The sequence below is a fragment of the Salvelinus fontinalis genome, chromosome 2, assembly GCF_029448725.1.
Source record: "Salvelinus fontinalis isolate EN_2023a chromosome 2, ASM2944872v1, whole genome shotgun sequence".
In the NCBI taxonomy this organism is placed as follows: Eukaryota; Metazoa; Chordata; class Actinopteri; order Salmoniformes; family Salmonidae; genus Salvelinus; species Salvelinus fontinalis.
Genome location: NC_074666.1, coordinates 27,847,092 through 27,874,422, shown reverse-complemented (window position 1 = coordinate 27,874,422; position 27,331 = coordinate 27,847,092). Strand labels below are relative to the sequence as shown.

Below are 27,331 nucleotides of genomic sequence, written 5' to 3'. Positions count from 1 at the left end.
AGGCGGCGCTGGACAGACGGGCGGCGCTGGACAGACGGGCGGCTCAGGCGGCGCTGGACAGACGGGCGGCTCAGGCGGCGCTGGACAGACGGGCGGCTCAGCCGGCACTGGACATACGGGCGGCTCAGGCGGCGCTGGACATACGGGCGGCTCAGGCGGCGCTGGACATACGGGCGGCTCAGGCTGCGCTGGACAGACGAGCGGCTCAGGCGGCGCTGGACAGACGGGCGGCTCAGGCGGCGCTGGACAGACGAGCGGCCCAGGCGGCGCTGGACAGACGGGCGGCCCAGGCGGCGCTGGACAGACGGGAGACTCTGGCCTGCTGAGGCGCACAGTAGGCCTGGTGCGTGGTGCCGGAACTGGTGGTACTGGACTGGGGACACGCACCACTGGGCGAGTGCGGGGAGGAGGAACAGGGCGTACTGGACTCTGGAGACGCACAGGAAACCTGGTGCGTGGTGTTGGCACTGGTGGTACTGGGCTGGTGCGAGGGGCTGCCACAGGCGAACTGGTGCGTGGAGAAGGTACCGGATAGACCGGACCGTGGAGGCGCACTACAGGTCTCAAGCACCGAGCCTGTCCAACCCTACCTGGCTGAATGCTCCCCGTAGCCAGGCCAGTGCGGCGAGGTGGAATAGCCCGGACTGGGCTGTGCTGGCGAACCGGGGACACCATGCGTAGGGCTGGTGCCATGTACACCGGCCCGAGGAGACGCACTGGAGACCAGATGCGTAGAGCTGGCTTCATGGCACCTGGCTCGATGCCCACTCCATCCCGGCTGATACGAGGTGCTGCTATGTACCGCACCGGGCTTTTCCTGCTTACCGGGGACACCATGCGCATCTCTGCATAACACGGTGCCTGCCCTGCCGCTCTCTCTCCACGGTAAGCACGGGGAGTTGGCTCAGGTCTCCTACCTGGCTTAGCCACACTCCCCGTGTGCCCCCCCCCCCCCCCCCCAAGACATTTCTGGGGCTGCCTCTCTGGCTTCCAGCCGCGCTTTCGTGCAGCCTCCTCATACCACCGCCTCTCCGCTTTCGCTGCCTCCAGCTCAGCTTTGGGCGGCGATACTCACCAGCCTGTACCCAGGGTCCCTTGCCGTTCAGAATCTCCTCCCAAGTCCATTTCTCCAGATATAGCTGGTTCTCCTGTTGCTGCCCGTTACCACGCTGCTTGGTCCTATTTTGGTGGGTGGTTCTGTAACGGCTGTCGTCTTCCTCCTCGTCTGAGGAGGAGAAGTTTGAAGGATCAGAGGACCAATGCGCAGCGTGGTAATTGTTCATCTTATTTAATGAAAGTGAACAACTCAAAATACAAAAACAACAAAGTGAAAACCGAAACAGTTCTATCTGGTGCAGACACACAAAGACTGAAAACAACCACCCACAAAACCCAACAGAAAACAGGCTACCTAAATATGGTTCCCAATCAGGGACAACGATTGACAGCTGCCTCTGATTGAGAACCATATCAGGCCAAACACAGAAAACCAACACAGAAATAGAAAACATAGATTACCCACCCAACTCACACCCTGACCACACTAAAACAAAGAAAATACAAAAGAACTATGGTCAGAACGTGACAGGGGGTGAATACTTTTGCAAGGCACTGTATAACAGTAAAAGTAACTATTATTTTCAACCCAGCAAGCCTTGGAAATCCATGTTAAAGGTTTAGACATTCTCATCCTACCACAGAGAAAATCCTTTAAATAAACAGTTAAATTAATTCACTCCTCAGGCCTTCAAATTATTTAATGAGCACTCTTTCTGAAGACAAGTCTCTGAAATAATGAACTGTACAATGCAGAGAAATAAAATGGTTAATACGCTTAGCTGAGCAGAAAATCTAATTAATCTGGTGTTTTCAGCCAGAGAGGGAAACAAGTCAACACCTCTGTCTCTGCAAACTAACACGGACACACATACGGGATAAACAAACAAAGCAAACATTCAAAGTAAATCAACGTCATACGTAAATATCAATATTTGTCTATTGTGCAAAGACATGGCTTTTCCCCACAATATCATTCAAGCTGTGGCAATTTGGTATCAGCATTAACAAAGCACTTTGGAATAAAACAAAGAAACAAACCCCTGCTTTGTTGCATCAATCCCCTGCATTTTAAGCAGACCTCAGGGTTCCAGCAGCACCATATTAGTATGGTTACCACCTTTTATTTTATTTAACCTTTATTTAACTAGGCAAGTCAGTTAAGAACAAATTCTTATTTACAATGACGGCCTACCAAAACGCAAAAGGCCTCATGCGGGGACGGGGACCTGGGATTCAAAATAAGAAATAAATACAATATAAATATAGGACAGATCACAGCAAGAGAGACAACGCAACACTACATAAAGAGAGACCTAAGACAACAACATACTGTAACAAGGCAGCAACACATGACAATACAGCATGGTAGCAACACAACATGGTAGCAGCACAAAACATGGTACAAACATTATTGGGCACAAACAACAGCACAAAGGGCAAGAAGGTATAGACAACAATACATCACACAAAGCAGCCACAACTGTCAGTAAGAGTGTCCTTGATTGAGTCTTCGAATGAAGAGATTGAGATAAAACTGTCCAGTTTGAGTGTTTGTTGCAGCTCGTTCCAGTCGCTAGCTGCAGCGAACTGAAAAGAGGAGCGACCCAGGGATATGTATGCTTTGGGGACCTTTAACAGAATGTGACTGACAGAACGGGTGTTGTATGTGGAGGATGAGGGCTGCCTTAAGTGTCTGGCACATGCACTTTAGTACAGACACTTTAGTAAAGAAGGCAAGTGCCTTCACAGCCCTCTATGTTGCCTGAGTGACTGAAAACCAAAGACACGTTATTAAAAGATTACAGTTTCAGAGTAATGCACATGCTTACTGTTGTATTTCTACTTACGGTCAATGTCCCTGGTCAGGTTGGTGGTCATCCTGTCATGGAGCCCTGATTCCATTCCATTGGAGTGACTGTGGTCTGGAGGACATAGCATAATGTGCTGCTGTTTCACATGGATCCCCTCATGCAGTCTGTGAGTCTTTAACATACAATGACAGCATAACAATCTCAGACTGCTTAAGACTTCACATTAGTTAATTGCACTTCTGGGCAAATTGTGCAATACAACTCTTGATTGGTATGATGGAAAATACATAACTTACAAACTATTATCAACTACATAGAAATGAATGACTCGAGATATCATCACACACAGACAAAAGTGATTCACAGCTGAATCTTACCATTGTGCTCAATTGTTCCACAGACTGGACAATGTTCCGAGGACCACCAAAAGTCTCTGTGGCTCCTGAGAGAGAGGACGTCCACAATCTGCCCACTGCCACACCCGTCCTGCTGCATCACCCACAGCGCCAAAAGGAGGAGAGAAATTGAAAAGCAAATGAAAGCGAGCAGCCAGCAGCAACGGAGCCGATGAGGATAATGCCACATAAACTCATCCTCATCTTCACTGCACTCAAGTAGACTTCCAGAGGACAACACATGCACAGGGACCTCCAGCGCCTCAGAGAGCAGCCTGAGGGGGGAAGGGAAGGGTGAGGAGGGGAGGGGGTGGCTGAATCACTGGAACTGGCAATGTCTAGGTTCTCTATGGGGAAGGATTCTCTTGTGATGTCCAATATTACATATCTTCTGTGATGAGATGTTGTTAGGAGAATTAAGTTCTCATGTTCTTTAACCAATTCAATTAAATTACTCAGCCTGCTATATCAGGATTTGTAGGATACTGATAGAAATAAAAACAGACAGAGGCCCAGTCTACAATAGTCAAATGTTTATTTACGGGAACGTTCTGCCTATCATTTCCTGTACATTGGTCTATATACCTCACATTTTGTCATAAATGTCCCTCCTCCTCTCAGAAACAATGGCAATATAGTTCACAAGTCTTCCTGTCATACATTGTCTGCCACCTGTTATACAATCTACTACAAGCCCAAGGTCTCTTCCCTCCCTGGGTGGGGACAGAATGTCCTGTAAGGAACACAGTAGTAGAGCTTGTCTGTCGATAGCTCCTCTTATCTCATACATTGTCTCACACTTGCACCCTGCTTACATACTAAAAAGGAACAAAAAGTCCTTGTCCTAATTCTGACTAAAACTACACACATCAGATTTATAGATGTATGATTCTAAAAAATGTCATACAATCATACAATGACAGGGTAGTTTTAGTTATAGTTCTACGTTAAATGTATACATCATTTAGTCATTATTCATAAAAATCCCATAACAGATAGTGGTGCCTAATGGTATTCAATAAGTAAATGGGAAATAGCGGGGTTATCTTCATGCTATAATGAAAGCTATTCACAGTTCATGGTCATTTCTTATTATGGCATGGTAGTACCCTGAGGACATATGTCTATACAAGGATTAAAACCCAAATTCAAAAAAAACCAAAACCCAAATTCAGGGTCGCTCTCAGTGGTCAAACATTCGTTGACTACCAGCATTTAAAGTTTATGAAATCTATGGGATGAAATCTATAAACTATGAATTGGCACCACCTGGTGCCTGGATAGCAATTTACAGTAGATCTAACAGAGGAAGAGCTGTCCACCAGTGGTGTAAACTACTTAAGTAAAAATACTTTAAAGTACTACTTAAGTTGTTTTTTGGGGTATCTGTACTTTACTTTACTATTTCTATTTTTTACAACTTTTAATTTTACATCACTAAATTCCTAAAGAAAATATTAGACTTTTTAATCCATACATTTCCCTGACAACCCAAAGTACTAGTTACATGTTGAATGCTTAGCAGAACAGGAAAATTGTGAAATTCACACATTTATCAAGACAACATATGGTCATCCCTACTGCCTATGTTCTGGGGGACTCACTAAACACACATGCATCTTTTGTAAATTATGTGTGTGTTGGTGTGTACCCTTGGCTATCCGGAAATTTTAAAAACAAGACAATGGTGCCGTCTGCTTTGCTTAATATAAGGAATATGAAGTTATTTATACTTTTACTTTTGATAATCAAGTATATTTTAGCAATTGAATTTACTTTTACTCAACGATGACAATTGGGTTATTTTTCCACCACTGCTGTCCACCACACACTACACCCCACTCAATAAATGTCAGATGGCTACAACAACACATATTTGAAAATTCTACATTTTGTTCATCAATATTATCTAATTGGTATGCTTTTCACACAGACAGTTTAGTATGTTGATTATGATATCCTGTGTGAGTTGAATACCAGCTAGAATGAAGCACATTTCAGAATTACAAATTGTAAAAACCATTCTGCTGTGCAGCTAGTACCCCACAATGTGTGTCAGCCATAGAGATAGATAGAGGACTCTAGATGGATATAAACAATGATGTATATACACTAAATGACTGACAATGGGCACTGTTTTGAAATCACCGCACCTCCATCTTAGCACTTCCCACCAGTCTAAAAAATATTTTATTAATGTATACATTTGTTTTTGCCATGTTTATTCTATTACAGACACCTTAATGCCTACTTTTAAATTATATGTGATCAACAAAAAATAAAAAATAATTAAAGTTCTAATGTTACTGTACCCACTACAACAATAAAATACTTAAATACATGTAATTTTGTCTTTGAAACATTTCACTGAAATACTGTAGAATTCCATTCATTCCTATGGAGGAATGCTCCTTCAAATCCTCTCACTGGACAAAACATAGCATCAACAATTGAGGGTTTATATACATCGCTGGGTATAACTCGTTTTAATTTCAACATTGCCATTGAGGGCTTCTACCATTTTAAAGTAGTCAACTGGGTGGGGATTCCTCGGGGTTGGGAGCAATGACTGTTTGTATGAATGGACAAAGCTATAGATCACGTGACACCATTCATTCCTACGTGAAGACTCAATAGCGCATTGAAGCCGAATGAAGTCAGTTAAGAGGGTGTCTCATGGAGACATAACATGCGCAGTTTGAGCTATTCTAGGAAGTGACGTTGCAGGTTAGCTCAGTGCTCCATCTCTCATTGAGTAACTCAAGTTGAAGGCCTACCAGGCTACTGCAGGCTGCCATTAGCAACTAAATTATCCTTAATTTCTTCTGTGGGTGATTTTAAAATAATCGGTTCAAGGACATACAGTGCATTCAAAAAGTATTCAAGCCCCTTGATTTTTTCCACATTTTGTTACATTACAGCCTTATTCTAAAATGTATAAAATAGTTTTTCCCCTTATTAATTTACACACAATACCACACAATAAAAAAGCAAAAAATGTTTTAGACATTTTTGCAAATTTATAAAATAAAAAAACTGAAATATCAACATTTACATAACTATTCAGACCCTTTACTCAGTACTTTGTTGAAGCACCTTTAGCAGTGATTATAGTCTTGAGTCTTCTTGGGTATTGTAACGTCTGTGTCTGCGTCTTCGTCTGCTTCTGCTTCTGCGTCTGCTCCTGCTTCTCCCCTCCGGCGTTCAACGTCGCCAGAGTACTAACCACCGCTCCTGGGATTCATTATTACGCACACTTGGAACTCATCATTACGTGAATCATTATGATTCACACCTGGACTCCATTACCTTGATTTCCTCCCCTTTATATGTCTCGCTTCTCAGGCCGGTAGTTTCTGGTCCCCTACCTGATGCTGTCCCCCACGACACACCTTCACCCCTGGACATCGAGGGGAGCCTGGCGTACGCTGTCAGAGCCCTACTGGACTCCCAATGTCGTGGGGTTCGGCTCCAGTATCTGGTGGACTGGGAGGAGTATGGCCCAGAGGAGCGGTGTTGGGTTCCGGTGGAGGACATTCTGGACCCAAACATCATCTGTGATTTCCACCTTCGCCGCCTGGACCGACCCGCTCCTCCTGCGGATGGAGCCGCACATCAGAGGGAAGGGGGTACCGTCACGTCTGCTCCTGCTCCTCCCCTCCGGCGTACGACGTCGCCAGAGTACTAACCACCGGTCCTGGGATTCCTTGATTCAAAACTGGACTCCATTACCTTAATTTCCTCCCCTTTATATGTGACTCTGCAAATTTATCCTTGCAATCGCAACAAATAATCTGCTCAGACCCCAACCAAGGAGCATCAAAAGTCGTGCTATAAATTCTCAGACAACACAAAAATTCCTTGATGCCCTTCCAGACTCCTTCTGCCTACCCAAGGGCGTCGGAGGACAAAAATCAGTTAACCACTTAACTGAGGAACTCAATTTAACCTTGCGCAATACCCTAGATGCAGTTGCACCCCTAAAAATGAAAAACATTTGTCATAAGAAACTAGCTCCCTGGTATACAGAAAATACCCGAGCTTTGAAGCAAGCTTCCAGGAAATTGGAACGGAAATGGCGCCACACCAAACTGGAAGTCTTCCGACTAGCTTGGAAAGACAGTACCGTGCAGTACCGAAGAGCCCTCACTGCTGCTCGATCATCCTACTTTTCCAACTTAATCGAGGAAAATAAGAACAATCCAAAATTTATTTTTGATACTGTTGCAAAGCTAACTAAAAAGCAGCATTCCCCAAGTGAGGATGGCTTTCACTTCAGCAGTAATAAATTCATGAACTTCTTTGAGGAAAAGATCATGACCATTAGAAAGCAAATTACGGACTCCTCTTTGAATCTGCGTATTCCTCCAGAAAAAGCTGTGGCGCAGCAACTCACTGCCTTTCTGAAGACAAACAATGTATACGAAATGCTTCAGTCTGGTTTTAGACCCCATCATAGCACTGAGACTGCACTTGTGAAGGTGGTAAATGACCTTTTAATGGCGTCAGACCGAGGCTCTGCATCTGTCCTCGTGCTACTAGACCTTAGTGCTGCCTTTGACACCATCGATCACCACATTCTTTTGGAGAGACTGGAAACCCAAATTGGTCTACACGGACCAGTTCTGGCCTGGTTTAGATCTTACCTGTCGGAAAGATATCAGTTTGTCTCTGTGAATGGTTTGTCCTCTGACAAATCAACTGTGCATTTCGGTCTTCCTCAAGGTTCCGATTTAGGACCACTATTGTTTTCACTATATATTTTACCTCTTGGGGATGTTATTCGAAAACATAATGTTAACTTTCACTGCTATGCGGATGACACACAGCTGTACATTTCAATGAAACATGGTGAAGCCCCAAAATTGCCCTCGCTAGAAGCCTGTGTTTCAGACATAAGGAAGTGGATGGCTGAAAACTTTCTACTTTTAAACTCGGACAAAACAGAGATGCTTGTTCTAGGTCCCAAGAAACAAAGAGATCTTCTGTTAAATCTGACAATTCATCTTGATGGTTGTAAAGTCGTCTCAAATTAAACTGTGAAGGACCTCGGCGTTACTCTTGACCCTGATCTCTCTTTTGACGAACATATCAAGACTGTTTCAAGGACAGCTTTTTTCCATCTACGTAACATTGCAAAAATCAGAAATGTTCTGTCCAAAAATGATGCAGAAAAATTAATCCATGCATTTGTTACTTCTAGGTTAGACTACTGCAATGCTCTACTTTCCGGCTACCCGGATAAAGCACTAAATAAACTTCAGTTAGTGCTAAATACGGCTGCTAGAATCCTGACTAGAACCAAGAAATTTGATCATATTACTCCAGTGCTAGCTTCCCTACACTGGCTTCCTGTCAAGGCAAGGGCTGATTTCAAGGTTTTACTGTTAACCTATAAAGCGTTACATGGGCTTGCTCCTACCTATCTTTCCGAGTTGGTCCTGCCGTACATACCAATACGTACGCTACGGTCACAAGACGCAGGCCTCCTAATTGTCCCTAGAATTTCTAAGCAAACAGCGGGAGGCAGGGCTTTCTCCTATAGATCTCAATTTTTATGGAACAGTCTGCCTACCCATGTGAGAGACGCAGACTCGGTCTCAACCTTTAAGTCTTTACTGAAGACGTATCTCTTCAGTAGGTCATATGATTGAGTGTAGTCTGGCCCAGGAGTGTGAAGGTGAACGGAAAGGCTCTGGAGCAACGAACCGCCCTTGCTGTCTCTGCCTGGCCGGTTCCCCTCTCTCCACTGGGATTCTCTGCCTCTAACCCTGTTACATGGGCTGAGTCACTGGCTTACTGGTGCTCTTTCATGCCGTCCCTGGGAGGGGTGCGTCACTTGAGTGGGTTGAGTTACTGACGTGATCTTCCTGTCTGGGTTGGCGCCCCCCCTTGGTTTGTGCTGTGGTGGAGATCTTTGTTGGCTATACTCGGCCTTGTCTCAGGATTATAAGTTGGTGGTTGAAGATATCCCTCCAGTGGTGCGGGGGCTGTGCTTTGGCAAAGTGGGTGGGGTTATATCCTTCCTATTTGGCCCTGTCCGGGGGTATCTTCGGATGGGGCCACAGTGTCTCCTGACCGCTCCTGTCTCAGCCTCCAGTATTTATGCTGCAGTAGTTTGTGTCGGGGGGGCTAGGGTCAGTTGGTTATACCTGGAGTACTTCTCCTGTCTTATCCAGTGTCCTGTGTGAATTTAAGTATGCTTTCTCTAATTCTCTCGTTCTCTCTTTCTTTCTCTCTCTGAGAACCTGAGCCCTAGGACCATACGTCAGGACTACCGGGCATGACGACTCCCTGCTGCCCCCAGTCCGCCTGGCCTTGCTGCTATTCCAGTTTCAACGGTTCTGCCTGCGGTTACGGAACCCCTACCTGTCCCAGACCTGCTGTTTTCAACTCTTAATGATCGGCTATGAAAAGCCAACAGATTTATTCCTGATTATTATTTGACCATGCTTGTCATTTATGAACATTTTGAAAATCTTGTCTCTCTCTAATTTTCTCCTTCTCTCTTTCTTTCTCTCGGAGGACCTGAGCCCTGGGACCATACGTCGGGACTGCCGGGCGTGGTGGCTCCTTGCTGTCCCCAGTCCGCCTGGCCTTGCTGCTGTTCCGGTTTCAGCTGTTCTGCCTGCGGTTATGGAACCGCCACCTGTCCCAGACCTGTTGTTTTTCAACTCTTAATGATCGGCTATGAAAAGCCAACTGAATATTATTCATGATTATTATTTGACCATGCTTGTCACTTATGAACATTTTTAAACATCTTGGCATAGTTCTGTTATAATCTCCACCCGGCACAGCCAGAAGAGGACTGGCCACCCCTCATAGCCTGGTTCCTCTCTAGGTTTCTTCCTAGGTTTTGGCCTTTCTAGGGAGTTTTTCCTAGCCACCGTGCTTCTACACCTGCATTCTAGCTGTTTGGGGTTTTAGGCTGGGTCTCTGTACAGCACTTCGAGATATTAGCTGATGTACGAAGGGCTATATAAAATAAACTTGATTGATTGATTGATTGACTCTCCCAGGTTCACTCACCAGTTGGTATTGTTCTTGTGTATCAGCATACTGCCTTGTGTTAGTGTCTTGGTCTTCTTGTTTTATTAAAGCGTTTCACCTCCACCTGCTTCCGACTCACCGCCCCATCATTACAGGTATGAGACTACAGGCTTGGCGCGTATTTGGGGAGTTTCTCCCATTCTTCTCTGCAGATCCTCTCACATCTGTCAGTTTGGATGAGGAGCATCGTTGCACAGCTATTTTCAGGTCTCTCCAGAGATGTTCGATTGGGTTCAAGTCCGGGACACTGAAGGACATTCAGAGTCTTGTCCCTTCGCCCCAGTCTGAGGTCCTGAGCACAATGGAGCAGGTTTTCATCAAGGATCTCTCTCTGTACTTTGCTTAGTTCATCTTCCCCTCGATCCTGACTAGTCTCCCAGTGACTGCTGCCGAAAAACCCAGCCACATCATGATGCTGCCATCACCATGCTTCACCGTAGAGATGGTGCCAGGTTTACTCTAGACGTGACGCTTAGAATTCAGGCCAAAGGGTTCAATCTTGGTTTCATCAGACAAGAGAATCTTGTTTCTCATGGTCTGATTTGTCCTTTAGGTGCCTTTTGGCAAACTCAAAGCGGGCTGTCATGTGCCCTTTACTGAGGAGTGGCTTCCGTCTGGCCACTCTACCATAAAGGCCTGATTGGCGGAGCGATGTAGAGATGGTTGTCCTTCTAGAAAGTTCTCCCATCTCCACAGAGGAACTCTGGAGCTCTGGGGTTATTGGGTTCTTGGTCACCTCCTGACCAAGGCCCTTCTCCCCCGATTGTTCAGTTTAGCCGGGCGGCCAGCTCTAGAAAGTCTTGGTGGTTCCAAACTTCTTTCATTGAAGAATGATGCAGAAATGTTTTGGTACCCTTGCCCAGATCTGTGCCTTGACACAATCCTGTCTGAGCGCTACGGACATTTCCTTCGACCTCATGGCTTGGTTTTTGCTCTTACATGCACAGGTGTGCCTTTCCAAATCATGTCCAAATAATTGAATTAACCACAGGTGGACTCCAATCAAGTTGTAGAATCATCTCAAGGATGGTCAATGGAAACAGGATGCACCTGAGCTCAATTTCGAGTCTCAAAGCAATGGGTCTAAATACTTGTGTAAATAAGGTATTTCTGTTTTATTATTTTTTATAAATTTGCAAAAAGCTCTAAACCTGTTTTCACTTTGTCATTATGGGGTGTGTAGATTGATGAGGAAAAACATTAATTTAATACATTTTAGAACAAGGCTGTAATGTAACAAAATATGGAAAAGGGTTAGGGATCTGAACACTTTCTAAAAGCACTGTACATCTGCTGTATTAGAAGCAATTATTGGTACCATGATTGTCTTTGAAGAAAAATATATTTGTAAAAAATATTTACACAAAGATTGCCTCCATTCACTATAATGGGGGATCCTGTTTTTTGCTAACAATGCCTTTAGTACCGGGGTCGGTCTTGAATTTCAATGAGGAGGAAGTCTTTCTCCTCTGGTCAGGAGCAAGGGGCCAGGGTTCCGGTCTAGAAACACGGTTTCAACTGCTCCTATAGTTTTGCTTCTGTACCTCGGTTTAACTGACATCCGGGCCCTGAAAGACATTTTCCATAGACGGACACATAGAAAAGTCAGATAAAAAAATTCCTGTCGTCATTATTGGGTATTAAGTTTTTCTGGACCCCGCAATGTTGAAGTTCACCCCTCCCCCTCTTAAAAATAATGTAATTGAATGTGTCAGCCAGACAGCCACTCACAAAGAATAGACCACCGATCACTGTGCATGGTGGTGAAATTGCGACGTCTATGCGGCTGCATACCTATTGAATCAATTATAGGCTCTCTGTGGAGCCAGGGCATGTATAGCTTTGCTTTAGCTAATGGATAAATGTTTATTGGTAGGTGTATTTGGTTGTCATCTCTCATGTTAAGCCTAACATTTCAAGAAGCTATACACGGTGTTGCAATGCTATCAGTTTGAGACTTCTAGCTGGTGGCAATAAATACATTACTTGTTCAGTAATTAAAGTTGGAAATTCAAACATTGCCTATTGTAAAATATATATATTTTGAATATACAACTGTCCTGTATAGGATACCTGAATGACATGAGCCGTACTTGCGCTCTCTCCCAGCTTGGTTAGAAAGTTGTTGTGCATAAATGTCACGAGAATTTTCAATCCCAATGATGATAACTCAACTATTTTATAACTTTGACCAATACCCAGAGGTTTGTAAGACCCTGGGTTTAATAATAATTAGGCAAAGTCTCAGATTCCGCAAAAAGTTAATTCTTTATTCAGAGAGTACTCTGAAGTCAAAAATGCAAACACAGTTATTTTATAACTCCCACCCCCACCTACATACACCCACACCCACACACACACACACACAGTTTATCACTTTCTACCACCCTGGCAGTTTCTAGCCGTTCCTCTCCTCCCTAGATTAGAGGGGTCTTGGAAGGGCCCTCTTTCCTGTTGTCCGTTTTCAGAGTTATAACCAGGTCATGTGTAGTTCAGTTGTCCTTTGTATTCTCAACTCTACCCAGCTCATATTGCAAAATAGTAACACAATGGTCTAATCACACACATTATTAAATTATGACTCTAACACATTTCATACAATTATATGATTTCAGGGTGGAATACTTTAATCATTACTTTAAACATATAAATTCCTTTATCAATAAAACCAGTCTATTAATGTCAAATAATACAGTCAGTTCAACCCCAAAACACTTGCCTACTAGGGATTGTTTCATTATGCAGTGTACTATCTATAGCTTATACCGTATTTAGCAGCTATTTAACTGCTATTTAAAAATGTTTTATTAAAATGACATCAAATATCCTAACAATTACAAAAGTAGTCAGCTTGAGGATAAGTTCAGCTAATAGCCTACACAAATGGGCTGCAATATTCTAAGTAAATTAAATCAAATCCAACTTGAGAGACTCCCCTGGTCTCCTGAAGTCCTCTTTCTTTTGTGTGCAAATGTTTTCACTACGGCCTTTAGGTCCAGGTTGCGGGCCAGACTATTTCTATACTGATTATTGCCAACCCAGACTTTCCTGAGAAATAGTGGATTATATGTCCATTGCGCTACACACAATTTGAATTTATTGGCTGTCCAGTATTCAGACAACCTGTCCACAGAGCTTCCTATACAGTTACTATCTTTCCGTAACATGTTAAGGCCGGCAACTGAGGAGAATGAGAGGGTCAATTAAAGATGTTGCAGAACTGCTCTATTTGAAGCACCACTCCCTTTTTCCCAGTTTCCCTGTTGTTGCTACGGCAATCAAGCTGTTTTTACCATCCCTGTAACTGTTGCTTCTGTGGAGAGATCGTTTTATAAGCTAAAACTCATAAAGAACTACCTAAGAAGCATTAGGCTCTTGGTCTGAAATGCACTTTTGAACACCTGAGTAAACGCCACTCAATGCACAGGCACCGTCGTAGCCTTGACCACACTCATTGCACTGGCACCGTCGTAGCCTTGACCACGCATTTATTCACCAATATCCGCTTATACTTTCAATCGGTAAAAAAATAAAATAAAATTGCGGAGGCTGCTGGGGTGTCCGGTACGCCAGTGTGATGTCATCGCTGCTTGCACTGCTCCCTGTGCGCACTGAGTGCTAGTGTGCATGTGAAATTGGTCTGTATAAACCGGATGCAACTCGGATATAGACAGTCCATGAATCAGACATCTTGGATATTTCAGTGGTAGGGAGCTATCAGCCAATTGTCAGAGCATTGTCTTCTTCAAATTTGAATGCCTTTGGTTTGTAAATAGATTTTAGCTATATCACCACCATGTAGTGGCCACAATAAATGAATGACATGCAGGATTTGGTTCAGTACACCAGCACTGCAGGTGGCGGGCGGATAAATCATCATGAATATAGCCTCAATGGCGCTGCCCATGCTGTCACAGATGCCATAATAGCCCAGATACGAAGATGAGTCCTCTATCTAGCTCTATGGTCTCAGCAGATCTCAGAAGTCGTGAAGACCACTTGTGGCATCTCACATTTGCTTGAATTCTATATAATCTCGCATAAACTATTATTTTGTTCAACCTGTATATGTATGAATTTACAATACCTCTGTTTGCAATGATGGTGGGGAACCACCAAAAATAGTAGACTTTGATACTTTTTAGACATACTGCTGACGTTTACAGAGGCCTCGAATAGCTTCCGTTTGTCAGTCGCGTTGATTGGACAGTAGACTGTGGGAAGATCTTAATTTGAATTCTCCTCGCGTCCTCTCTCCTTCTCAAAACCCATTGTATGAGAAGCCAGAGGTACCGCCCCTCTGATCTTCTCCTCCAATGGGTTTTGAGAAGGAGACGAGGAGAAAGGACGCGAGGTGACATAATTGAGATGGTCCCTGTTTCTGCTTCACTTGCCCAGTGAGCTACGGCGCACACTGGTAGAAGGACTCGGATATTCTATAACACTTCAATGGAGGAACAGCCCAAAGATCGGGCACAAGATAGACGATATCACCACTATGGAGAAGAAAGAAATCATATTCAATACAAATCATCTCTAAAAAATGACCAGATCTACTTCCAGTACCAGGAAACGCAGACGAAGAAAACAGGTCGGGCCATCCGGAAAAGTTAGCCAGCTAATACAAATTACTTAACTAGCTAGATAGCCACATTATTACCGACGTCAATGTAGCGTGCTAGCTCGCAAGACAGTCATAGCAGGATGGTAGCGAGCTGGTAAATATAAATTTAACCTATTAGTTAGCTGTGACTAGAGTTGGGTATGGCTAGTTTAGGGATAGTTAAACGTCGCGTGACAGCTGTCGCTGGTGGTTTGACAGAGGGGATTGACCTTGTGCGCCGGTTTTACCACCCATTTCTACATTTATGGTACTCTGACAATTCCCCTGTGTGACTAATTAGTCATTTTGTAGTTAAATTATTTTGTGACTTGAATACGTTGAGTTTACCCCACAAAGGGGCAATTTGGTATCAACTCCGTGAAATATTTTGTTAACAAAAACAAGCCGGCTCCACTGGAATGTTCTGAATTGCCATTTCCTGTCGGCCATGTTAGAAAATGCAAGCGGGGAAGCTAACGAGCTAGCTGGCTAATCCTAATAACGAGAGCGAGCATAAAATAAGTTTCAATGTTATTTTGTTTACAAATTACCACTTGGCTACAGTCAGGGCTACAAAAGCAAGATGACTAGTTACTTAACTTAATTTTGAGACTTTCCAGAGATTTAAATAACTACTGAAGCTAGTGCCAGACATTTTACACTTACGCAGCTGCGGCTTGGTCGGGCCTGTTGCGTCTAACTAGCCATGAAGCCCCGCAAACATGTTAGCCTGGGTAGATGACCTGAGGAGTGTTAACACAGAATTGTCTTTCTAGTTAGCTGATTGATGCATAGGATTTAGATTTTTAATAAAAATTTCTGAAACAATTGCTTACTGATGTTTTAGCTACATGATTTGAAATGTAATTGTACCAGTTTCTTTAGACTAGTTTAGACTTGATGGTATGCATGCAAACAATTGTGCATACATTGAACCCTCGCTTCAGTTCAGATAAGGAGAATAAAACGCTTAACACTATTTGTTATTCTATAACATTACTTAAGATTTTATTTTTTCACTCATATTGTAAACAGATATCTTAGGAGCAAGATGGCAAATCATTAATTTAGTTGAAAGCTTTGTCTTTAGACGCTAGTGTGGTAAATACTGTTCAATTAGCTAGCAAAGTCATGCTCAGTCACACTGACAACCACCTTCCGGTTAACAAAAGTTATAGGACTGTAGCTAATGGCTATTTCTACATACAGCACACGTTTTCCTGAAGTGATTTAAGTATGGTATCTGTTAACAAGTAGGCTATGGGACTACTATGTTCAAGGGAATCTGATCTGGGTACTGGCATGGTTGCTTGCTACCAGCTGACCTATTCAGTCTAAATTGCCATGATACAGCATCGTCTTATAAAGACCTTACCCTATTTCCTACAAAAGGAGCTTCGAGGTTGCATAGGTCTTGTAAACAGATTAGGGCTGTTAGTCCATTTTGATATAGAGAGGTGGTATGGAATTATGGAATTTCCTTGGACTTATATGTTTGTGTGTCCACATGTTATTGTATCACTGGCAGTGCAATTTTCTTTTGTTTCCGTTTACAGGCAATGGGAAAATAAACACCAGTGACGTGGAGGGGGACAAGATACTGTCTGCAAATATTTTTTTTTGTATCCCTCGTCCGACCAACAGCAATGGTAACAGACATTTGATAAACACTAATGTAAAACAGAAGTCAACACGAAAGGTTTATACCACTCTTTCAGAAATGGACAACAAAGGTTTCGATCACAAGAAGAATATGGACAGCGACAAGGACTTGGATTTCACTAATGACTATGAGGGAAAGCTGTTGGACAAGGAGTCTGCATTGCTTCTGAATGGGGTGGTAAACTCTGCTCATATTACCAATGGTTACTCCAGCAAGTCATCCCCTGACAACGATGGCAGTGGCTCAGAAAGTGGATATACTACTCCTAAGAAACGCAAGGCAAGACGCAACAGCATCAAGAACACAGAGCATGTGACAAGCGAAAAGGAGAGAGCCATGCAGCAGGGTAATGCTACACAGGAGCCAGAGGCTTCTGGACTTGAACCAATGGAGAAAGCGGTGAACTCGAGACTTGTCCATAAAGCAGATGCCCAGACAGCAGTCAGGCAGATGGGGGCCCCAGAAGTGGCTATGGGTGAGTTGCAGAGGAATAACTCAGACAGTAAAACTGCTGCAGTTGCCTTTGGTAAAAAGTTTGAGGATAGGCCCAAAGCCAAGCTCTCAACCTCTACAAAAGAGGACTCTTGGACTTTATTCAAGCCCCCTCCAGTATTTCCTGTGGACAACAGTAGTGCTAAAATTGTGCCCAAGATCAGTTATGCAAGTAAAGTTAAGGAGAACCTCAACAAAGCAGCCCAAGCTGGAGGAGAGGTACATCCTCAGGTGCCTGGTAGATTATCACAGGTCCCCATGTCTGCTATGAAAACCATCACCTCAGCTAGCATTACTAATGGTCCTGTTTCTGGAGATGGAAATGGTTATCCCTCTGTCGGTACCTTCTTCACTCCTGCTGCTAGTAGTAGTATTCCACCAGCCCCCTCTCTCCCATGCAGGGAGAATGTAGCATCCTTTTTGGACAATGACTGTAGTTCTTCAACCAACCTTACAGCAGATCTGAGAAAGTGTACTCTTTTCATTTACCCCCTAAACCCTTTAAATATGCAACCTGTGCTCCCGAGTGCTCGCCAAGTGGACACCCCGGCTGCTCAGACAAATCAGAAAGCCTTGGGGGACATCTTCCAGAATCAGTGGGGGCTGTCCTTCATCAATGAGCCAAATGTGGGGTCAGAAGGAGGAAGCCGGCCGGTGGCTGCTGTGGAGGGAAAGGCTACGGTGGTCACATTTCAAGGGGAGCCATGCCCTGCGGTTGCAGCTGAGCCAGGCCTTGACGCTAGCCTATCAATCCCAGAGCCTTTGCTTCTCACTTTGGCTCAAGACTCAGAGAAAAGGACTAGTGCCCCAGCTTGCCTCCCTGCTACAATAAAGGGTGAGGATGGGGCAAAGGCTCAGCTGTCTGGACCGGATGAGACAAAGGGCGAGACGAAGGGTGTAGGTGCAGTTGTGTTGGCCTCTGGTAAAGACATTAGTGATGAGCCTGCACAGGCCCCCCTGACCAACCTGGTGTTGGGTCCATCTAAAGAGCAGGCCCACTCTAAGAGCCTGGACAGAGGTAGCTGGGGGTTGTTTGATCTGAAAGCTGCTGTTACTTATCACACTAAAGGTAAGTCCTCTTGCTCTGCTGTGTCATTTCTATAAACGCATAACACATGGTAGTACCAGTGCTTGACTTGGGATGAAAGCGGTGCAGGTCCATTAGACCATGTTCACAAATGTACATTATGCTATAGCTAGATCTGATTATTCACTGTTAAGAGTTCATACACATTTTGACTGATGGAATTTCATGACTTCTAACCAAATTTCCATGACCAATATTTAGTGGTGTCTCCTACATGAAAAAGTCTGCATAAATGTGGTATTGCCACTAGAAGGCTGCTGGTCTGTTTTCTATATGAGCAGCTGATGTTTAGGCTACAATGTTGTGTTTTAGAGCGGGGCTTGAACAAAAACCTGCAAACCCAGTAGCTCTCCTATAGGATGGTTTGCCACCCTTGATATAGAATATTACAACCAAATACTTTTGTATTTATTCAGTTATTCCCTCATTCAGTGAATCAGAAATAACATTGATAAGTTACGCTACTTCAAAGCAAGGTAGCTAACTAAGACATGTTTATCTATAACCTTATAAGGTTAAATATCTATGCACAGCATAGAAGTTGTTTGTCGATTAGGCTATTCGAATATTTTTAATGTCGGAATTACATGGCTAGCCTACTGTTTCAATAGAGGAATCCCAGCTTTCCAATAACGGTATCAGATTTATTTCTCAACAGTGCTGGTGGAAAGGCATCAACAACATTTAATGCTTATAGCTAAATGGTTAAGTAGCGAGAGAGCTTGTAGTATGACTAGTTATGTTTTGAATTGGCTATATAGTTAAAGAGGAGGAAGGGAAGCGCTACTAAGGTACACTAGTATATTTTGGTAGATAGAAGGTGCTCTTTGGTAAAAGGTGTAAATTGGTCATCAAAAAGAAAGGAGGACCAAGGCACTCTTCATATAATAAATTAAAATGCCTTTATTAGTATGGCATGTTCAATAGAAACAAAGTTGTTTAAAAACCGACGCGTTCCTCCTTTCTTTTTGATGGCTATATAGTTAGTCTATCATTATTTTGTAGGCTACCTCCTCGGGCAACGGCCCACTGGCACACACGCAAATGATGCACAGCACACACAGAGACACGCTGAATGTTTGGCCTAATTCTAATCATGGCTGATAGATTGGTAATATACTGTATTTACGAAAACGCAAAATTAATATTCCATGACTTTCCCTTATTTGACAACTTGGAACCGCGCATCCTGCGCCTTCAGGCATGGCGCATTCTTAATCTCAAATTCAGTCTACTGGCACGCATATACCGGATTCACAGACTAGTGGCAAATAAACCTGAACAAAGTAGAATCAGGATATGAATGCCCACTCTCCATTGCTATTTGATGCTTGTCCCACCTTCATTACGCTTTGATCAACCTTTTTTTGACGCTGTGTGTGAATCCGGGCCGGCGATAGGCAACGGAGCCGGTATGCAGTTCTCAAAAAATTGGAGGTGCCGGTACAGCACTCCAAACAGCTCTGGCCCAAGTCGAGCACTGATTATCACACATTGGTAGCTTTAACCTACTATTTCACTTGCACCAAAAGCTTTTAATCCTTTAGCATCACATAATTGTGTGTCTAATAATAAAATATATTATGCACCTGGAGGTATTAATCGATTTTTGTTTTTTTTCTATACAGAAATGGAATACGTTTTCAATTTGCAAAAACAAGGTAAAGGTCTCTTCTGTATAGTGTTTTCAAAGTTGTGAAATTGGGTTTTCTATTTGATGTTCAAAAGGTATACAGCTGAAGTTTGAATAACATGCATTATGAATTGCTAACTAAGTTCCACAGGGCCTACACACTGAAACATTTCTGTCCTTTCCTTCCCCCAGATCCAAAAAGAGTAGTCTTCTATGACAAGACCAAGGATGGACCTGATCAGTGAGGTAGTGAATGTCTGTCAACACTAACCTTCTCCCTACCTGGGTGCTGCAGTTATCTTTTTTTGGCGGTTATAATCCCCTTGGAAAAACAAAATCGAGACAACTGTGATATTGGGACTGACGGATGAGTGTCCTGTGACAGACTTTCATTGGAAATATAGAATGGCATAATGGGGACACATTTTTTGCCGGGGGGTGCGGGGCATCGCCGCAGAGGAAGGGGAGGGGTAATGTGAGGACATATAAATCCAGGTTTTGGATTTAATTTGAGCGCAGAAGCTTCTGCTGACGCTCTGGACTACACAAAGACGCAAACACTTGAAAGAGATGTTGGGTGCCTCAGTCTCCCATGTGAATGGACACTTGTGACACTTTCTGCTGTGTTAGACATTGGTCTCATAGCGCCTTCCTCTGGGTGTTGAGGAGAAATAAGATGAAGGCCCAAACTGCACCTACCAAGCCTTTATCCTGTTGCCCATTGAACATATGGCGAGTATCGGTCTGACAGTAAGATGCCTCAATCATTTTATGTCCTCATGCATTCAAATTATTCCAATATGTAGATCTGTGCTATGATTTATACATGCACATCAGTATATGTGCAAATTTGAATTCATTTTGAAGTAAAATTAACTATAAGCTCAGATAAGAATGCCTTGAAACTGAAAGATTACGAGAAGACTGTTAGGCTGCAGGTTAAATGATGAATACATTTGAGGGAAAGTATTTGTCTTAATTACTTTAGTGAAATAACTATGCCCAGCAAAGAACTGACTGCTGGGTATCTCTTGACACCTATTTTGTTTTGTATGGTTTAGCGATTTCAGATGTGATCTACAGTAGGAACAAACTCCCAGAGCACAGATAGTTTCATTCTAATTGGACACTTCTCTAAAGACAGGTCCTAATCTTGTGGTTCGGTTCTCACTTTTTGGTAGGCATTGTAATCAGTTGAAAAAAACTGTTTATTTATATAATTGTCTTCATCTGTGTTTTGCTTTTATGTTTATTATTTTGACTCTTCTTAAGCCCTTGCAGTTGTCAGTCCACATATTTAATTTCAAATTAAGATGGATGTAGGCTATTCCTTAATTTGTAGCTTCTCTTGAGCTATTCACCTGATTGTGGGAGTTTTCTGAAAGATGAGAAGTGACTTTATTGTGGCACAAGGGCTATGTATGTGATATATATTTTTTGGGTTTGGTGTATTTGATCCGTAAGAGGCTCAAGATGTCAGTAATTAATTAGACCTACCTAGGCCATATTTGCTGATACTACATGGAGAAATGGCTCATTTCCTTATTTTCTTGCTCAAGCAATTTGCTTTTCATTTGCAAGCCAACTTATTCAGCCTAGGATACTTTGTGCTTTTTCAGCATTTGGTCTTTTAATTTCTCTCTAGTTATGACAATGTATTTCTTGCACAAAGTATTGGTGTGGATGAGACGTGAGAAGTCGCAGTTTAATATAACCAAGAAAAGATGACAGAACCATCGCAATACTAATTATTTCATGTCGCAGACCAGCCACTCTTTGTTATACTGTTTGTAGAGATGTGGTGATAATTTCATAATACAGTATCATCCAGTCAGTGTCTTTGATCAAAGTGGTTGTGTCAAGAGGCCTATACATGGCAAGGCAGGCCACATTTGGTAATACAATGAGTGGATAGCCACAATGTCATTGGAACTACAATCTCTCTTTTTGTTTTCTTTTTTTTGAGCTAAGGGAGGAAGTGTCTTAGTTTATTTTCTCTAGCATAAGTGATTTGGTTGTTGTGTGGATTAATAGCACTTTATGTAACACTTTTTTTAAATATATATTTTAATTACTACAGATACACATACTATATATATAATGACATGAAATACTAACTTCTTTTAAGAATGGCTTTGGACTGTTGTTCTTTTTAAGACAAATAAATGAATAAATACCGAAATACAAAATGTCACTCAGGTAGTATTGGTAAAGCCATGACAAAGTTGGATAATATTGTGTTCTGCCAAATGGTTCAGAACAAGATCCTCGTATTGTGCTCAAATATGGATTGGAGTGATATTTAATAATGAACTACAGAGCTGTGATTTAAAATACCAAAACATTTTGCTTGCAGAAAACACTGACATGGCTTGCAATCAGCTGTCATAGATATGTAGGCTTCGAACCTTTAAGTTCTCTGTTCAGGCAATTTCACTTTAATAAGCACACTGATATCCACCGGTTTCCACCTGTAATAGGACAGTGTGATCTTACTGTCCTTGGTTTAAGTTTTATTTTTCTACTTTTTACCTCGTCATTCATGGGCTGAAGCATTTCTGAGTGTACCCACTGCTAAATCCCAGTCCAGGTTATATGCAAAGGCAGGAATCTATGCCTGAGATTCCTAGTCCAGCCCTCTCTTGGGGTTCCTGGTAACCTCTTGGCTTATTCTTGCAGACAGAGGGAACTACAAGAAGGTCAAACATACCCCCTGTTGTGTACAAAACTGTGTCTCACACACACTTAAGTTACTTCACTGTGGAATTCTAAGCAAAGGATAGACCTCTGGGACGTGGTATTTAAAACCTTTTGTTTTGCTTCCATTGTATGCTGTGTTGAAGTATTATTAGATCAGCTTCAATCAAGAGCACAATATCTTATTTTGCTAATGCTGCACAATAGCGAAAATATCACTTATTTTGACTTGATTGGCGGCGGAAATTATCTTTGTGCGATGGACAACCCAGTTTGCAATGGTGGACATTAGCGGCTAAAACTGTTTTGGGTTTTTGTGCTTTGATTGTTTATGCACAGTTGATGTAACTTTACTGGGTTCCCTAAATATTGGAATAGGAAACACCAGATCATACCATGAGGTAAAAAAGCCAAAACAAGTTGTCTTTTTCATAACTCTAACCCCTTTTTTACTTTTGATCCTGAGTGGAAGAACAAGAAGCCCTATGCTTCTTTGTAAAACAGGGGGAGCAGTCTTGCGTGGGTGTGTAGAAGTGCGCTAACAGTCCAAAGTACTTCATCTGTTCATTGTTTTGATTCAGACATGTCCCCTTATGTTGAATTTGATTCTTAAAGGCCCTGTGCAGTCAAATGTAATTTCCCATGTTTTACATATTTCCACACTGAGGTTGTAAATGATAATGACCAGAAATTTCAGCCTGTGTTGGTGGGATGGAGTTTTGGCCTGCCTGGTGACGTCACTACGCTGTAAATTAGTTAATAGACCAATAAGAAAGAGTTCCAAACCTCTCTGCCAGTAACAGCTAGGCAAGTTGTCAGTTTTCCCCCTCGCCACTCCCAGACAGTCCTAGCAATTATTTTGTTGAGAAATTGTTCTTTGCTAAAAAGCTATTTTCATTATTCTTTTTTTCTTTTCAATTAAAACAGTCAAAAAGAATCACAATAAGGTACCTAATTGTTCCCAGAAATGATTTGATATTAGGTAACAGCTGCATTGGACCTTTCTTTAAGAGGGATCAGTGATCTCCAGGGAAATATTGCAAAAGTCTTCAAGCACTTAAGCAAAATGTTTTTTGTTTCTTTTGTATATGCATTTCAGAAAAACATATAGCTATATTACTTAACGATAGTGTTGTAGCCTGTAAACCAAAAACTGGTTCTTAATGGAGATTGTTTTATGAGCACACTGCTGGGCAAGTGAACGAGTTGGTGTGATGAAAGAAAAGCATGAAAGTGATCAGTCTCTGTATTTTCAACCCCCTTAGGAGGTGCAAGCACCTCAAGGATACTCACACGGGCCTCTGAGTACTGAATGATTGGTTAGGCCACTTTGCCTAGCTGTTTGGTGTGCGTGTGAAAGTGAGTTCTTCCAATTATATGCAAGTGTCCCTTTTTTTTTCTTTCTTTTTTTCTTTCTCAAGACCATGTTCAGGTGCCTGTGTGAAAAGTATGCTTTTACAGTAATTTTAAGATTTTTATTTTTTTGCGTGTTTTGAAAATTGTTACTAAAATGATGTGCCATTTTCTTTGTCCAATATTTCTTTCTACAACATTTTGTAGAAATGCTGTTGAACATTTCTTACAGCTTCTTTTGTTGCTTCCTTTCCCTGACATGGAAGAAGCTGAAAGCAATGTGCGTTTTAGCTGTTTTGAATGAATTTCACAGCTCTCAATCATATGACCTGCAAATAATTGTTCAGTGGGCTTGCGTTTGAATAATCTGCTTGCTGGTATATTCTAGTCAGTCTGTCGTTATGGTCTGAAGTAGAGCAATGTTGACTTTCACTTTTCAATTGATCTAACACACTTTAAGCTGTTTTATTTTTGAATTGTCACATTTATTTTTAGTTGCACAACCAGAGCGAAACTACTTTGCTTCAAAGGAAAATGGGGAGAATTAGGTTGTCTCATTTGATCATAACACGTACCTACTTTTTTAAAGACAATTTTCGTTACTGTACATTGAAGCTGAATTCTTAATTTTATATAAAGCCCCAATGTTCAGATCCTTGTGGCTGAAAACAATGTTAAGCCTACTCCTTGCTTAGTTTTGCTATTTTTCAGAGTACACATGATTTATGTTCAATGGATTTCCTCAAATAGTAATGGTGGCGATGTGAGCACTGAACACCAAGTGTTCCTGATATTCATCACGTGTTAAAGGGGAGCGACGTAAAGGAGATGGTTGTCAAACAGTACATCTATCTTATTTCAAGTTTGCCAAAGGTACAGTACACAACATCAGATATTCAGCTACTGTATGGTCCATGCGCTTAGATTGGGAAGACTGATGGTTTAAGCAACCCGTTGTTTGCGCCAGTCAGGTTTGGGTGGGACCACAGCAGCTGAATGCCATTGTGGGAGTCTGTTGTATTTGTTAGGACAACCCCCCCCACCCCCCCCCCCCCCCCAAACCCAGAAATAATAACAAATACCAAAAGTGCTGCTTCTTCCAGTTATCGATTGTCTGTAATGGGAAATGCTGGACTTAGTGTTTTGTGCTCCATTTTCATCTTGTCCCCCACTTCTTGCTGTCCATGCCTGCTGTTATAACGTTTTCATATGGGGGGAGTGGGCGGGCGCATGCATGTTTACTCTCTTTGGCACCTGAGATATTTGTAGACACGCATCACTATGTTAACGACAAGGAAGAAGTGTTTTATTTCTGGGACTCCACAGTGCTACTGCTTCTTTTGAAAGGTGGTGTGGTCATATGGAATATGTGTCTGAAGATTACAGTTGTGTGGTGCCAAGTTCATCTCTGTACCAGTTCTCACTGTCATATCTTGTTGTGCCTGTTGATGAGTTATCAATCTGCTCCAAGTAAATTGACCCCTCAGAATTTGAGGCAACAGCAGAAAATGTATTTGTTTTATAATTTGACATTTAAGTGTTAATGTGACATCTGAAATGGTTTAACAAATGCATCACATTACGAGTACCTAAATGTATTTTTTTATTTTTAAAGCATGATAATATCCCTTAAATTCCAAACCAATGTAATAAATTAAAGAAATTCAGTGTTCACAATTTCAGTTTCCATTAGTGTTACATTTCCTTTCAAAATCCTTACCGGTTTCAGTTTTGTTCTCCCTCACCCTAACATTTGGAATAATGTTATTTCAGACCTACTGTGAAATAAAGGATTTCGCAGTAGGTCTGGGACAGGACTTGGAAAATTGAAGAAGTGCACCTGATTCTACAGGAGGCTGCTGAGGTGAGGATGGCTTTAAATAATGGCTCAACCGGAAACCATGTGTTTGATTCCATTTATTCAGTTCCAGCCATTACCATGACACTGTCCTCAACAATTAAGGTGCTACCAACCTCCTGTGCCTGAATCGACAATAGAGCCCCACAGTAGAGGTGTCATAATACCCATAAACTCCAGCGGATGCTTCCAGTTGTTTTTCCACCATTCATTTTTACCGTAAGTTTTTATTTTTTAGAAACCCTTAAAATAAAGGGCTGTGTTTCTCATCGGCTTACCTGGCGTGATGTTTAAATAACCATAAATCTCTCCCGGACAAGGTGACTTACCAATATATTTGGCTCTTTTTACTCTGATTTTAAAATGCTAATTACCATCAAAGTAGACATGCAAGACTACAAATCCCTGCAAGCTCCTGCATGTCATCTCTAGCTGACACCTTTGCTAACAGGTATTGTGTCGATTTAACTTGCACAAGACAGTTCACAGAATTGTCCATTTAAAGAAATGTAGCCAATTTATTCATTACTAACATAGTTAATCCTGAGATTCTTACCTTTGCCTCGATTCGGCAGTCTCGTCCAGATTACGGCATTTGTGTTTTATTTTTTATAATAGCCACATTCACAGCTAGTTAGCATTTCATTTTTGGGGGGTAAATAAAGATGACTATATTGATAAGTCACCTTGTCCCAGAGAGATTTACACGGTTATCAAAACGTCACGCCAGGGTAAGTCTACATGAAACACAGCACATTTTAAGTTTCTAAAAATGAATGGTGGGAAAACGATTGGAACCATTAGCCTGTTTGACTGCTAGGTTTTATGGGTATTATGACTCATACTGTGGTACTCCATTGCTGAATTGCTATGAAAATGGAAGGTTTCTGCAGCACCTGACCTTGTGCTATAGACGGCTATGTTGGTGAGCATTGAAAGTTGAGTAATACCATGTTTTATTTGTGGCGCCATTCTTCCATTTATATCAGTATTTTGGGATGAACAAATGTTGAAACCAGATGGAAAGGGGGTATACATTGGTCTGGAAACCAAAAAAGGTTGAGTTTGTAATTCTAAACACAGTTCATTCTATGTGTAACGGATGTGAAATGGCTAGCTAGTTAGCGGGTGCGCGCTAGTAGCATTTCAATCAGTTACGCCACTTGCTCTGAGACTTAAGTAGTGTTGCCCCTTGCTTTGCAAGGGCCGCGGCTTTTGTGGAGCGATGGGTAACGACGCTTCATGGGTGACTGTTGATGTGTGCAGAGGGTCCCTGGTTCGCGCCCGTGTCGGGGCGAGGGGACGACGTAAAGTTACTACTGTTACATTGGTGCCGTGACCCGGATCACTGGTTGCTGCGGGAAAAGGAGGTTGAAAGGGGGGTGAGTGTAACGGATGTGAAATGGCTAGCTAGTTAGCGGGTGCGCGCTAGTAGCATTTCAATCAGTTACGTCACTTGCTCTGAGACTTAAGTAGTGTTGCCCCTTGCTTTGCAAGGGCCGCGGCTTTTGTGGAGCGATGGGTAACGACGCTTCATGGGTGACTGTTGATGTGTGCAGAGGGTCCCTGGTTCGCGCCCGTGTCGGGGCGAGGGGACGACGTAAAGTTACTACTGTTACATATGCTA

At 42.5% G+C, this 27,331-nt stretch overlaps 2 protein-coding genes across 3 annotated transcripts in view; one reads left to right on the top strand and one right to left on the bottom strand.

Annotated features, from left to right (window-relative positions):
• LOC129815418 (RNA-binding protein Musashi homolog 2-like) overlaps positions 1–27,331 on the bottom strand; it is a 490,331-nt gene that overhangs the window by 25,387 nt on the left and 437,613 nt on the right. Inside the window, exons 14-15 of the mRNA XM_055869219.1 lie at positions 3,248–3,359; positions 2,907–2,981 (exon numbers count right to left, since the gene is read on the bottom strand). Of these exons, the coding sequence (XP_055725194.1) occupies positions 2,907–2,981; positions 3,248–3,359 (187 nt within the window). The remainder of the gene's footprint in view (positions 1–2,906; positions 2,982–3,247; positions 3,360–27,331) is intronic.
• On the top strand, positions 14,675–25,523 carry LOC129815439 (FMR1-interacting protein NUFIP2-like). 2 transcript variants are annotated; one of them, XM_055869279.1, is made up of 4 exons: positions 14,675–14,927; positions 16,478–18,145; positions 19,792–19,824; positions 19,989–25,523. In XM_055869279.1, the coding sequence occupies exons 1-4, from the start codon at positions 14,768–14,770 to the stop codon at positions 20,039–20,041; spliced, it is 1,914 nt and encodes a 637-aa protein (XP_055725254.1). In that variant the 5' UTR covers positions 14,675–14,767; the 3' UTR covers positions 20,042–25,523. The 2 variants fall into 2 exon arrangements, with proteins under 2 accessions (XP_055725254.1, XP_055725263.1); XM_055869288.1 differs by having other exon boundaries at positions 14,676–14,909.

Bases quoted from the DNA above. Each gene is read 5' to 3' on its own strand.
- LOC129815439 (XM_055869279.1), top strand. From the start codon at position 14,768: ATGGAGGAACAGCCCAAAGATCGGGCACAAGATAGACGATATCACCAC. The intron at 18,146-19,791 runs GTAAGTCCTCTT...TTTTCTATACAG, and splicing joins TGTTACTTATCACACTAAAG to AAATGGAATACGTTTTCAAT. The intron at 19,825-19,988 runs GTAAAGGTCTCT...TCCTTCCCCCAG, and splicing joins TTTCAATTTGCAAAAACAAG to ATCCAAAAAGAGTAGTCTTC.